We start from the raw sequence: 13,858 nt of genomic DNA, 5'->3' as shown, positions 1-13,858 counted from the left end.
TTGAAGTAAAATATGGAGAAAAAAAACATGAATTATTTTGTTAATACTTGATGACAAGTTGAATAAGGGGAAGATGCACTGATTGACCACTTACTGTGTCTCTATAAACGAACTATAAATATTACTGAAGAGGAATAAATATTGGTACCCAGATAATGAATGTCAAACACTTCAAGGAGTACTGTTTGCTCTACATCCATGATTGGCAGAGATGAAAAAATACCCCATGTCACAATATAAAAGGTACACTGAAAGATTAGGTAATAATGCTGAAACTTCAAGAGAGCACAGACGTTTTTTCCAGTCCTATTAAAAGAGATAGAATAGATAAAAGAAATACTAAGCCTTAAAGTTACATGGAATTTGGCTGAAACTGGAAGACACGCCCTAACTGCTCCTTATTGATGAGAGAAAAAAACAAAAATATTATTAATAGAACCTTAAGTCTGACTAGACATACCTAAAAAAAAATATGAATGTGAAGTGCTCTAAAATACCCTAGAAATAAGAAGAATTTAGATAAGAGCTAAAATGTTTGAAAACATAAAATTAAAACTTAATTCACCAAAGGAGGAAGACAAAACTAAGGAAGTGTCACAGTTCCTCATTAAAGTCATCACAAGTATGTAGAATCAGAAGTTTGGTAAATATAAATAAATTGCTTCAACACAATCTACATTTATCACAAGCTACTGGTCTGGGGGAAGATACTTTTTAACCGCAAAGTTGAAGAATCCACTCCGATGGAACTCTAAATAGTAAGGACCATCTTTCCACAAAATCTTGACACCAAAATAGGATCAGTTTGGCTCGAGCAAGGGAAACAGTGACTCACTGGAATAACGGTGAAAGAGAAAGGGAAAAGAGAGGGAGAGACTGATCAACAAGCCTCACAGAGGAACAACACTTATGAGGTCATTGTTTCTCACACACACACACACACACACACACACACAAGTGTGACTCGACCTTCCCGATGACCCTCTGAAAAGGAAGTAACATGAGGAAGAGGGTAATTTCCTGGCTGAAGACACTACCATTTCCCCTAACCCAAAACCTCCAAAAGACCTTTGCTGGTCTTAATGCTTGTGCTGAAAGAGTGTAGGAAGTCAATACGGACATTCTCTTGATCTCAGTTTGACGACGTAATAATCGATAAATGCCAGCGGTCACTCAGTTTCCAGTTGGAAAAAAATTAATGCTAATTTTGTTTTCAGCAAAAACATAAGAGGAGTCAATGTTTGACCTGAACACTGACAATGTGTTCCGCTGGGTTAGTCTTGTGTGACAAGAGTTGGGTGACCCCTTTCAGAATTGCAAAGTATAATCATTGTGACAATGTTTAGTTCCTACTGCTGTCAAGTATTTAGCAACTCACCTCACGATAAGTCTTTCTAATTTTCATCTAATTTCATGCAAAATTTTTGATATTTGAAGGATTGCTAATTTTTATTTTGACTCATTGCTAAATTTTACATGCATTTCCCATAATTTTGACCTGAATTTTGACTGAAAGAACAGTAACAAGCAGATTCGCTATTTTCTATTTAAATAAATGGAGCAAAGATGAGTTAACCAACCTTGTCTGTATATAGAAGACAGTTATATATCACAATTTAAAAATAACATGATATTAGTTTAACAGTTAAGGGCTATTAAGTTGACTTCTAGTCGCACAAGTACAAAAACATGGACGCACACAGACCCTGAGCCACTTCAGGGAGCGGAGCATGACTGCTGAGAAGCCCGGTTATGGTGACAGACCACAGATCTGCACCTGCGTCTGTGTGTTTGTGTTATGAGCATTGACTTAATGTTTCATGATGGTTCTTGTTTGCTGATCTGAGTGTATTTCTGCTGACATTTCAGACAGTTCCGCTCACAGGTCAATATTAGTACTGACTGGACACACATCTACTGCTGTCAGGTGTAAAAAGTGGTTTCTACATGGTCGATGGTTTGCCTCAGGGGAGATCTATATGTGGAGCATTGTACAGTGATGCTAAAAGGAAGGCTGCAATTCCAATGGAAATGACTGACAGGGAAATCCACAACAATCAGTAAAAACAAAATCTAAGAATGACTTGAAAATTGGGAGATACAAATGATTGTTATGTGAATTGAAATAAGCTATGTGAGAGAAAAACCAAAAAGATTTCAGTTATATTTGACATGGAACAATAGTTAAAAGTATTGAGCAACATAAAAAACAAGAGAATTTTCAGAGAAAGCTATATTAAACCAACCTGTAAATTAGAAGTGATGAAAACCCATGAATTTGCTTGGACAGAAAAATTCACTCGGTAAAACGAGGGACAATGTTCATGAAAAAGATTTTAAATGTCCTAAAAACAAACAAACAAACAGACAAAACATGAAGCTGCCAGAAAAGAAATTTTAAAGAATTCTTATGCTCTTGAGGCTCAAGTACCACATTGTTGTTTTAAGTTCCCAGTAAAATAAAATAAAATACTGACGAGACTCATTTTTAACGCATACTGCAAACTACAACTAGCTTTATGAGTGTCTGTCTGCATTAGAACCAGCTCTAGGTTGCGTGTGTGCAGGAAGATACTTTGAAAAATAGTATCCTTTTCGGGAAAGTGGCATCAGGTTGAAGGTGCACAGGACAACTGCACCTGTACTTTTGTCTAGACAGAAGGTGAACAATGGGTAACGTAATCTGATTCAGCAGCTCTGTTGGGGAATAAATGAATGACTGCTTTGTTAACCCTTCGCAGTATGCAGAGACCATGCCACAAATGAAAGAAGTATGTGAATTAAGTACTCTATAACTGCGGTCGACACTATTGAGTGATGAGCGAGCTGTACTTTTTGTTGTGTGTTCAAACACGCCTTTGAACAATCTGTCCTGCTGGGTTGGTCAGGTATGACAAGAGTTGGGCAAAGCCCTTTCAAAAATGGAAAAAAATATCATTCCTACTGCTGCAAAGTATTTAGCTGCTTGTTACTAGATAAATCTAATTTTCATCTGATTTCATGCCAAATTATTGATATTTGAAAAATTACTGATAATACTGAGTATGACTCCCTCCAAAATGTACTTTATTTTGAACACAGTGAAGTGACTGAAAAAGCAGACTAATTTTTTTATTCAAATAAAAGTCGCAAAGAGTAGTCAACCATCCTTGTCTGTATATAATAGGTAAAATTAAATATTGAGATTTAAAAATATTATGATGTAGTATTACAGTTAGCGGTCACATGCAAAACAATACAGAAACACCCAGAGCCAAGCTTAACTGTGTTCTTTTTTTTTTCCATCTCTTTTTTTTTATTAATCTTCATCAGTTTGCTCTTGAGGGAAAACAGTGTCGATGCTCATTTTTCTCCAGTGATGAAATCACACTTCAGGACGACTCCGGCAGGTTTACACAGGCGTCTCGACTGACCCAACTGAACCTCAGTTATTCAAGCCAACTCCCTATTTCCCTCCGTGACCAGTTTACTGGCAAGGGCAAAACTGATGCAGCAATTGCAGCCTGAAAATAACGCCCTAATTCTCTAATGTTCTTCTTGTTCTCTTAATGTGAAATGATTTCCAATTAGTCCGTTTCTGTCAGTTTTCCATTTTTACTTGTTTTCAAAAAGGTGAGCCAAAATGGCTCAAACAGTTAAGGATACAGCTAGCACATGTCAAAGAGGTTATAAATGACAATATTGATTTTTCCCTTAATACAACCACTCATGGGGACATTCAAAATTTCTGCTGGGATGGTGTTATTTACACTCTATTCTTATTTTTTTTTTTCAATCATTACTTGATTATCTTAAGGTCCTACAGAGTTGATTTTCAATTTAATACAATTTAATTTCAGGTCATGCCCTTGAACATCTTCAGGGTGATTCTTTGTTCACATGCGCTGATATAAGATCATTTGAGTAAGGGTGTTTGATGGCATTAATGGAACTTAAGTTTTGAAAAAAAAATTCTGTTATGACATGCAGATTTTCCATCTTAGTAGAATGTTTTTGGCTATTTATTTTCTATGAGACAACGAGGCAATAACTGAATGTAGAAAAAAAAAAGCCACAGACTATAGTGTTTAAATTGTCTACACAGATGGGAGAATATTTCCATTGGAATGAGTTGTGACATCAACAGCAGGCACCAGGGAGGTTAATATTTGCATAGGCTCAGACTTGCAGGAGCTAAACAAACACAGCTAATAACAAATCCTGGTTTATATAGTGTGGGAACACTATTCATTTCAGTGTTAATGTGTGTGGAGGCACACAGAAAGCTCCAGTCAATGACTGATCTGGGCCTGAAAGAGATATTGGACATTAAGACGTTGTTGACATTGCTGACATTTTCTAGATGTTTGACCAGAGTGTGGCGACTTATCTGATATCTCTGTGTGCCGTCTGCTACTTACTGCTTACCTCCCGCATCTCTTGCAGTAATCTATACATGCCGTGATTAGTCTTATGACTGAAGTGCAACCGCACAGCATGTTGTTTTTTTAGAGACTTGCAGGAGTCATCGGACAAGGCGCATACCCCCGAGCAGAACTTGGGACGTGATCAGCAGAGCTTTACGTCGGAAAAAGGAAGGTTATGTTTTCTGTCCGTCTCTCAGAAGGATGACAAGTAAACCCATTTTTATAGGGTGTTACCTGACTGTGATATCAGGATTTTCTTTTTTTAATATGGAAGCTGAGATTAGTTATTTTAATGCCCGAATTAATAAGTTGATTATTAGCTTTATTAGTAGATAATTTTAGTTTTTCAATTGATTCTTTCCACTGTTTTTTTAATGTTATCAAATGAGAGGAAATTACCTGAAAATTACGAAGAATTCACCTTTAAATGAGCCATAATTTACCTGAAACCATAAGATGATCAGAACAATGAAGTGGATCAAAAATAATCACAAAATAATAAAAATAGTACAATAACAAAGACAAAAGTAGTGATCAGCTGTCAGATTTACTGAAGTAATAATAAGTGGCATTAAATGACTAAACAAATATATATGACAGGGACACGGTTTGTCTCGCGTTAGACATATGTACAGGTATTACTAAATCAATATTAATGATGTGATGATTGATATCAAACATTATGTTTCTGAATAGGCAATGTCAATTTTTCCCCATTTATTTCATTTGGTTACTTTTAATTAAAATTGACCACTCCTACCTTACCTTTCACAATAAAAAGTCCGGCATTTTTATGTAGTTGGATGCTGTTTTATAATCTCTTTAGTGTTTAAAAAAAAATTAAAATGTGTAATTGTCACATTTAAGGCCTGGGGAATTTCTCTCTGCAGTGTGATGACCAAATGGCATTGTAAAGCGTTGAGTGAGGCTTTGCGCTGCACTGGGATCTGAGCACTTCCTTCAGAAACTAAAGAGAACCATGTGGTAGATGCTTGACATCTGAATCACATTTTATATATCATACGTGCCAAACCTCTCAAAACTATGTGAAAGGTCAAAGGAAAGAAGAGAGGTGGACTACTACAGTGAGATAAGACTCACTGTGCTCATTTGAAGAAGAAAAGACAAAAATAAGAAAAAGGTTTTTATGCATTAGCCTCAGACCAAAGCAGCCTTTTATGCTGAAAGACTGAGATCTTTGTAGAGGTTTCTTTGGAGAAGAATGGGTTTTGTTTTGAGATTTTTTTTTCCAGCTTTACAGAAAAGCTTCAGCTTACTTTTTGCACCCGTCTGTCCATTAATGAATTTACCTTTTAAATGGAATTACCCAGAATTACCCTCCTCTTTCACTTTTGTATAGTGATGATACTATACCAGGGTGGTTACCACCTCCTCCCTGGCTGTGATGCAAACATGCAACCACCATGATGCACATTGTCCATTTCAATATTTACTTGATACTTTAAGATCCTTTACTTGGTAACAAAAAATATGTGTAGGGTAGACAATGACTGATTATAGATTGATGGTGTCAATACCAGTATGGACATCTAGGAATAAAATATAAGATTTTGAAAGATCAGCGTTGACTTAAGCTTTACTTAAATGTTAGCTTACAAGACTTAATTCCAAGACTGAAGAATACTCTGCAGAAACAGGCTGACATATACTGTATGAAACATCAGGAAAGAATTACTTTTAACACAAGAAACATGTCAGTATGGTGTCAGCTTGCTGCCTGAAAAACTTTGTGCACCAGATTGATAAAATGATAATCAATTCAATGCAAGAGTCTACAACTTCATTCAGATCAGATAAAACATCAGCGTCAAACAGCATGATAATGTTACATCGTTAATGCTGTGTGGACACTAATTGTTAAAGGATGGAATTTGGGTTAGTTATCAACACAGCATAAAAAAACAACAACAAAATAAACCAACAATACAACATTCACCGCAGCCTTTACACTTACACTTTAACCAAACAGCAACATCTGAACAACACTGTCGGACCAGCTGGGAACGAAGAAAGTGATTTGATTGTGATGTGTTGCAAATTCTAATTATTATTTTATATTATTATTTTCTTGCTAATATGCAGGTACTCCACCAATTTCATTCTGTACTAATGAAATTGTCATATAATATCTTTCTAATTCTACGGTAGCTTCTTTGTAAAAATTATAAATTATTTTTTTGGAAATTATCTCAACAGTCCAGTAGTTTAATAATTTGTGTCAACCAAGGAGGTTCAAGGAGGATTATGTTCTCCTTCTTCTTCCCCCATTCACGCCGTTGTTTTCTATAATGAGAAAATATTTAGAACAGATTTTTTTCAGGTTTACTAAAACATGGAGGTGGCTTGTGCTTGTGTATTTGTTTTTTTAACTGTAAATAGTTGATGACAGCAATAGTGCATTTGTGACCAAGCCCTTATTTACTGTAAGCATGTCAGTATATACTTAAAAGTAAAAAATCTTACAATTCTAGATCTACACCCAAAATCTGACGGGAGTTAGGGTCATTGGGTTTTTTATATAATCCTCCTCACAGACACACAAACAAACAAACTGTACTGAAAACAGAACCTCCTTGGCAGGTTGATAAGTGGGTCAGACAGCAAGGCTTAGACCCTGCTTTCTACAGCTGGTCAATATGTTCACAGGAAAACGAATATTGGAACACTCGCCAAAAATACACCTCCTCAAGTATCTCTGTGCTAATTCAACTCATAGGCAGCCTTGCATGGCTAACATGCAGGTAGTTTGACTCTCATGGACATGTGATCTGAGTGTTGCCTGTCTGACTTTTTTTTTATTCTAAATGAAAATGTCAAACTAGAGCAACACTGTGACATGCAAGAGGTGCGAGTGATCAATGCAAATTCAAGTCTTCCCTTACCTAAAAGGATGGCGAATTTTCCTCTCAATAAGCAATTATGGGGCAACAGAGGTGCACAAAGTAAAATACTTGCAGGAAAATAAGCAATTGCCCAAAAACTAAGCTTTTGTTGAAGTACTCACGGTAATAAGGGCTTTACTAAGGCACAGTGATCCACGGCAACCGTACTCTGTCTCATCCTGAGACTTGTAGTAACTCAGAGTGTTGTTTTTCAGGACCACCCAACGGTCTTGCCAGCCATGGATGTAGTTTGTCCACTGAAAAAAACAGGAAAGATATCTTTTGTGTTATAATGAAATCCCCAGCACAAAGTATGAGTAAAATTTTGAACGTAATATCAAAGTTCTGTTGTGCATATTTATTTTTATCATCCACAACCCCTTTCCCCCCAGCAATTTGATTTATTGTTTTAAAAAACAATTATATGAGCAATCCTTCCAAACTACAATGAAAAGAAGTGGAAAATTTGCATGGCACCAACTAAAATCAGCATAGTTGCCTATTTGGAATCCACCAAATAAACATGACTAATAAAGTTAGGTCATTTTAGTGAAGAAAGGTTTTTTTGTTTATCTAACAGAAGGTTTAAAGCAAAATTTATCATCCCGGAAAGCCTGAATTGGGACATGGGGGTTTTATGCAAGATGTTGGCTCATTAAACCTCACAAGACATGTGACGTATTTTGGACTTAGTATGATTAAACAGGTGAGCTTTTCTGGATGTTGATCTGCTTAATCTCTCAATATGCTTGGCCAGCAGGTCAGTCTGCAATCTGTTCAGAGACAACCGTGCAGAATGAGATTTATACAGTAGCTTACCATCAGAATAAGCAACTGCTGGGGATTTGCTCATAACAGCGTTTGCAAAGAACTGATGGGGATATCCTGAAGTTTGAACTGGAGTTTTTGTGTTCAGCTGGGAATCCATATGTTATAAACCTGTGTGACCTGTTGAATATGGATAAATAAAGGCTTTATCCTTAAACATTAAGACGAAGGCTATTAAATTTGAAAAACAACTAATATTAAGGAGAAAAAAAACAAGGTGAAACAGGTCTCTAAAGTGAAGCACCCACTTTTTCCGTACCATGTCTGGAAGTAAACCTTTATAAAGACACTTTATTTTCGTAAGTGCTTCATAATTAACTTGGAGAGACAAACAAAGTGTAAATAAAAAAAAAAAAAAACAATAATGATCTGAAGCACAAGAGCAGTAGCATCAACACAGAAAAAAAATTCAACCATTGCATATAAAACAGTCAGGTCCGAATCCACTGCAAGGGCCTTAATTTCATGTAAATTTCAGTCTGGACCTCTTCGCAAGTGCAGACATTGATGCTAGCAGCAAAGACACATGCTGACATTGGTGTGCCAACAGCAAGCCCCATCAATCAGAAATATGTTCTTTAGCGTTGGTACTGATGTAGTACTTCTCTGTGACATTGAGAATAAAGCATGTTTTTCTGTAATTCAGATTCATATAACACTGAATTGTCTTTGGGAATAACAAGGATGGACAGGATTAGAAAAGAACACATCAGAAGAACAGCCCAGGTTAGATGTCTTGCAGACAAAGCCAGAAGGCAGATTGACCTAGCATGGGAATATGAGGAGAGAAAGTGAGTATATTGTTTGAAGGTTGTTGGAGATGGGCATGCCAGGGTGTAAGGAATAGAGGGAGACCAAAGAGAAGATTTGTGGTAAAGAAGGACATGCAGTTAGTGGGTTTGACATAGAGCTGCAGAGGACAGGGCAAGATGGAAACAAATGACTGGCTGTGGCGACCCCTGATTAAGAAGGCTACACAGAATTTTGAACCCTTGATTACTTTCATCCTTGTTGTTATTACTGTAATCATTGTTGTTGGATTTGTGAAAATTATGTTTTTTGGATATCTTTGAATAATAACATTGACAAATAAGCAGCTATATAAATACGATTGGGCATCAAGGACCGAATATTGTGGTATACTCCAACAGGTCTATGTTGTCTTACCAATATTTGCTGGTGGCTGTAAATATGCAGTTTGTTTTATCCACACAGTCACAGTATAATGACATAAGGTTCTGTTTGAAAAACATCATTGAGAGCATTTGTGCTTTGGTTCCATGAGCCTCTGCCTTTCCTGCATGTTATATTCCCCCTGCACCCACCACCTGAGTCAAATGAATGGGCCATTTCTGCTAGGCTCGATGGCAACCCATTCATCTGAAGCAGTGTTTGGAGGCAGAAAAACATCCTAAACAGGCCAGAGGGTCCCCAGAAACCAGGGTTAGAGATGGTGCTGCAAGAGTCCATGTTGCAAAAATAAAAGCTGCCCCAGTTTTTTTTACATATGACCAGCTATGATCAGCAGATACTTATCAGCCCCACCAGTCAAAATGTGTTATTGTTCTTCTTCCTGTGGTGCACCGTTCAACCCTCACTGTATCTGTGCAGAGTTTGAACCTAGAAAGTTGTTTTTTCTATTCATTGAAATTGTGTAAACTTATACTCCGCTCATTGAAAGCCTGAATGAAGAGGAAGATCTACCATATTACAGAGAATAGCTTTAATTCTTGCCTTCATTTAGTCTCTTAACACTCCATTGAGCACCATAAATGCAATTAGTTTCTGTATGAAAACATTTGTCCTCACGGTTAATGTACTTCCTGAACTTGTATATATTCATTCTTTCTCATCTAGCTTGGCAAATTTTCCTATTTTACTGGAATTGTCTATCTTGTCTCATTTGTACAGTTGTGTCTTATCATAAAAAAAGCACACTTGGCCTGGCAATTTAACATTCACGACTCCCCTCTTCATTACACTCATTTGGACCACAAACAGTTTATAGAATTCTATTCTCAAAGTGGACGTTAACATGCCATTGTTTGTGGCTTACATTTGAAAACTCTGAACTTAAAAAAAAAAGAAGATAATGACATATTCACAAGATGACTGGATGACTTTCAGAAGCTAAACCCTAGAATTACTTAATTTTTAGTTAGTAAGTTTGGTTTTAAACCGTTCACTACACAAATGTGTATGAATGTATATATTTTCAAGTAGTTTTTTTTTTTTTTTTTTTAACAAAGGGGTGGTAGAAGAAAAAGTTAATACAGTGACACTCCAAAATATCGTGCCAGATAGACATAATCGATTGATTTTAGTAGCAGCTGTTGTCCAAAAAGCCTGTTTACCTCAGTTCACCCTGAAATGTAGACTGACGATTTAGCTCAGAAAACTAGCCCCCGGCGGAGGCGACACCGACGTAGCGGGTTCAGGTAAATGTGGCGGAAACAACGGTCAAAATGTCCCTCACCTTGCTGAGAACTCCACTGAACTGGGCAACGCCGGCAGGATGTCCTGGCTCCTCTCTAGGTTCCAGGTCCTCGTCGGAACCCGATGAGTTCCAGCTCTGGTTGTCCGACATGTCTCGCTGCGGTGAGCGGCTGACGTCTTCTTGGGGAAGGGGAGCGATATGACTTGGCATACGGCGCTCAGGTGAGTCGGTTTAAGCCGGCGGTGTTAGCCGGGCTGTCAGCACTCAAATTACAAGCGAACGGAGCAGCAACAGACCACAGAATTGGCGGTGCTATTTACCTATTTCCTTTTTTTGCTGTGGTTAACAGCTCCAAAGACAGAATCGTAAATCGACGCGTTTGAGGTTAGCGTCCACCGTACTAGTTGCGGTTTAAGTTAGCTAAAAAAGGTTAGCCTGCATTTTCGTTTTAACTGCCCAAATCAACGGCTTGAGTCACTCCTGATTTAACTGTCAACTCCGCTCCACCGCCCCTCTCTTTCCAGTTCGCGTTGAGTCCCTCAAGCGGCAATAGGAAAAGGAGGGTCGGGACGGGGTGAAATGCAGATAAATACACACAGACAGGCCCCCGGCAGTCACATGTAAATCCTCCGTCGAGTCTCAGTCGGACGTCGCGGCCCGGAACGCGTTTGTTTTGCTCGGTGCTCTGGTGACAGTCCTCCAGCTCATCGCCATGTTCAACTGACGTCTGAGGCTTCTTCTTCTCATAGGCGAACGAGCGCGTGTTCCAACTTGTGTTTGCGCGCAGGGGCGCTGGCTCGCGTGACGTCACTGAATCCCCTTCCAAATATGGTAAGAAGCCACGCCCCCTCCCCGGTTTACCCTCACCTGAAAATAGAGCGCGGCGGCGTGCAGTGGAACCAGTGCGTCGCTGCTGAGGCGAGTCTTCAATGTGGATACTTCACAATGAAGGGAAATCCCGACGTCAGCCGCCATAATACACTCAGTGTCCAATGTAAACATTAGCACATTTTGTATGTGTTTGACTGTGTGTTTAGGTAGCTATTTGCTCGCGTGTACATAATTAATTCTGTCTTTGTGTATGTTTATGGGTACTTTGTGTGTATGCGTATGTGTGTGTGTGTGTATACCATGAAACATCTATCCAGTGTCACAAGCCTTACGTTTAAAACTCTTTTTTTTTTTTTTTTTTTTTTTTTTTTTTTTTAAGGAAAACTTGTTTTGATAAAATATCGAATTAAAAAAAAATCAACCCATGCACAACAATTGATGTGTGTAATGGCATGTCAACATTGTTCTGTATATGATTTTTGTACATATCTAACCCTTATAATACATAAGGAAAAGTTTGATGTTTAGCTATTTCAACAGATGTGAATTATTTAAATCAAATAAGTGTTGACTTGGAGTTTGAAACATGTTTGAGTCATTATCGTATAATTACTGTTTAAGCATGAGCTGTTTTTTTTTTTGATAAAATAAAACATTTTTACTTTTGCCGTAATTTGTGAAGGAAACGGTAATCTGTTGAGGAGATATGTTTGTAAGAAATTAGTCTAAATTTTAATATCCTTTCATGCTCTCAAACTCTCCACCCTTATAATAGTTGGTGACATAATAGTCATTCATAAAGTTTCTTCTTCCCCCGACCTAAGCTCATTCTTAACTGCTGGTCATGTGATAATCCTTGAGCAGTTTGACACAAACACACACACACACACACACAGACACACACACACACATAAATAGGCACAAAGAAGGACACACACATACAAACTAACAAACAGCAATGTTAAGAAGAGGAAAGGAGGCAAGGGAGGTGATGGAAATGAGAGCGCAGAGGAGTGTGTGTTTGTGTGTGTGTGTGTGTGTGTGTGTGTGCGCGTGTGACTGAGTGAGTGATTTCACTGTTGTTCCATGAAATCATGAGACCTGAAAATGGTGAAACCACAAGACTTCGATTACATGCACAATCCTACTCTTCTCTGCTGCTGGAGTGACGAAGTGCCCGGATAACTCAGATTTTTAAAGTCACAGGTTTTGTGTTGTGGCAAAGCTGGGAATTTAGATTGTAGCTGACAGGAACTTTACATAACCCCAATGTCAACTGCAACACAAATCCCCTTCCGTCTTTGACCATCTTTTTTTAACACAACTGTTATTCCTGTTCATTAATGAGGAACTGCATTTCATTCTGAGAGTTTACTTCCTCATTTTGTGGCTACAAGATGCAAACAAATTGATTGTTTTGTGGCCACAAGATCAGTTGCAAAGACTGAGGAAAGGTCAGATCATAAACCAAGTCTCACTGTTCCCTGGGTAAAGGGGGAGCACGAGGACTTTACCTCACTTCTTCTCCACTTCAGTTTCATTTCCTGGAAACTGAGTTGCGAAAATAAGAACCAAGACTACACTGAAATACTTAAATGTTAATTTTCACTGTCCTTCAACGGGAATCCGAATTGCTTGGCTGAATATCGAGTGCAAACTGCCGCTGGGCGCAGGGATGACTGAAAGGTCAAGTGACAGGTCCCCAACAACATGGTCCCTTCATTATGTCAACATATGACGCAGTGCAGTGTCAATGACTGCACTTTCTCTGTTTTAGGGTTTCTCAGGGTGTTTCACAGTAGCTGCTGTTTACAGTGAGTCAGGTAATCGAAGGGAAAAGAAAATAAAGGAGTGGCCACTGTGCTTGCCGGTGAGACGTTACCGTCACAGTACCTCGGGGCTGGCCAGGTAACCGGTTTTTCGACTCGATTGGATTTAAGTGGTTAATTTAATCCTGGTGACACACAAATGGGTCCTGACTTAGTGGCTCTGGGATTCATTTAGAGGCCAGGAGTCAAGGACCGTGACTCAGGCCGGCCTGATCGGGTAGTAATGTGATTAAATCACATCCTCCTCCGAGCTGCGGCTCCTCGTGGCTCAGCAGTTCCAGCAAAGTGGGAGGGAAACAGGTGGCCATGATGGAAAATTTGACCACTCTTTGAGATTGTTTTTTTCTCCATTTCATTTTTGTTGACTTCTGTGGTCCACAATATGTTTAGCATCCTTCCCTCTCTTGCTTTCTTTTTCTTTTTGTTTCAATTTGTTTGAAAAAAAATATGCAGTTGTGGGTTTTTAAATTAGTTTTCGCAGCTCACCAGCACCCCTTGCAGCTACAGTCTGAAGTGAATATAACACCAGACAAAATTATAGAATATAATTTCAGAACATTTTTTGCATCTAGAGTGATGTTTTCACTTTCAATAGGACTTTTTTATCTTACTTTTGAAGTCTTT

General features: G+C 38.3%; 1 protein-coding gene across 4 annotated transcripts in view; it reads right to left on the bottom strand.

The window, feature by feature from the left end:
* LOC147231295 (ceramide transfer protein-like) overlaps window positions 1-11,319 on the bottom strand; it is a 28,232-nt gene extending 16,913 nt beyond the window's left edge. For 2 of the 4 annotated variants that reach the window (XM_086152610.1, XM_086152611.1), the window contains exons 1-2: window positions 10,614-11,319; window positions 7,432-7,566 (exon numbers count right to left, since the gene is read on the bottom strand). In XM_086152610.1, the coding sequence (XP_086008736.1) occupies window positions 7,432-7,566; window positions 10,614-10,784 (306 nt within the window). In that variant the 5' untranslated portion in view covers window positions 10,785-11,319. The remainder of the gene's footprint in view (window positions 1-7,431; window positions 7,567-10,613) is intronic. The other 2 variants (XM_086152612.1, XM_086152613.1) reach the window with 1 other exon arrangement.
* Window positions 11,320-13,858: the final 2,539 nt, after the last annotated feature.

This window comes from Fistularia commersonii, chromosome 9 (assembly GCF_037954325.1).
Source record: "Fistularia commersonii isolate RoL2024-O1a breed Wild chromosome 9, RoL_Fcom_v1.0, whole genome shotgun sequence".
NCBI classification, from domain to species: domain Eukaryota; kingdom Metazoa; phylum Chordata; class Actinopteri; order Syngnathiformes; family Fistulariidae; genus Fistularia; species Fistularia commersonii.
This window is presented reverse-complemented; position numbering and strand designations above follow the sequence as displayed.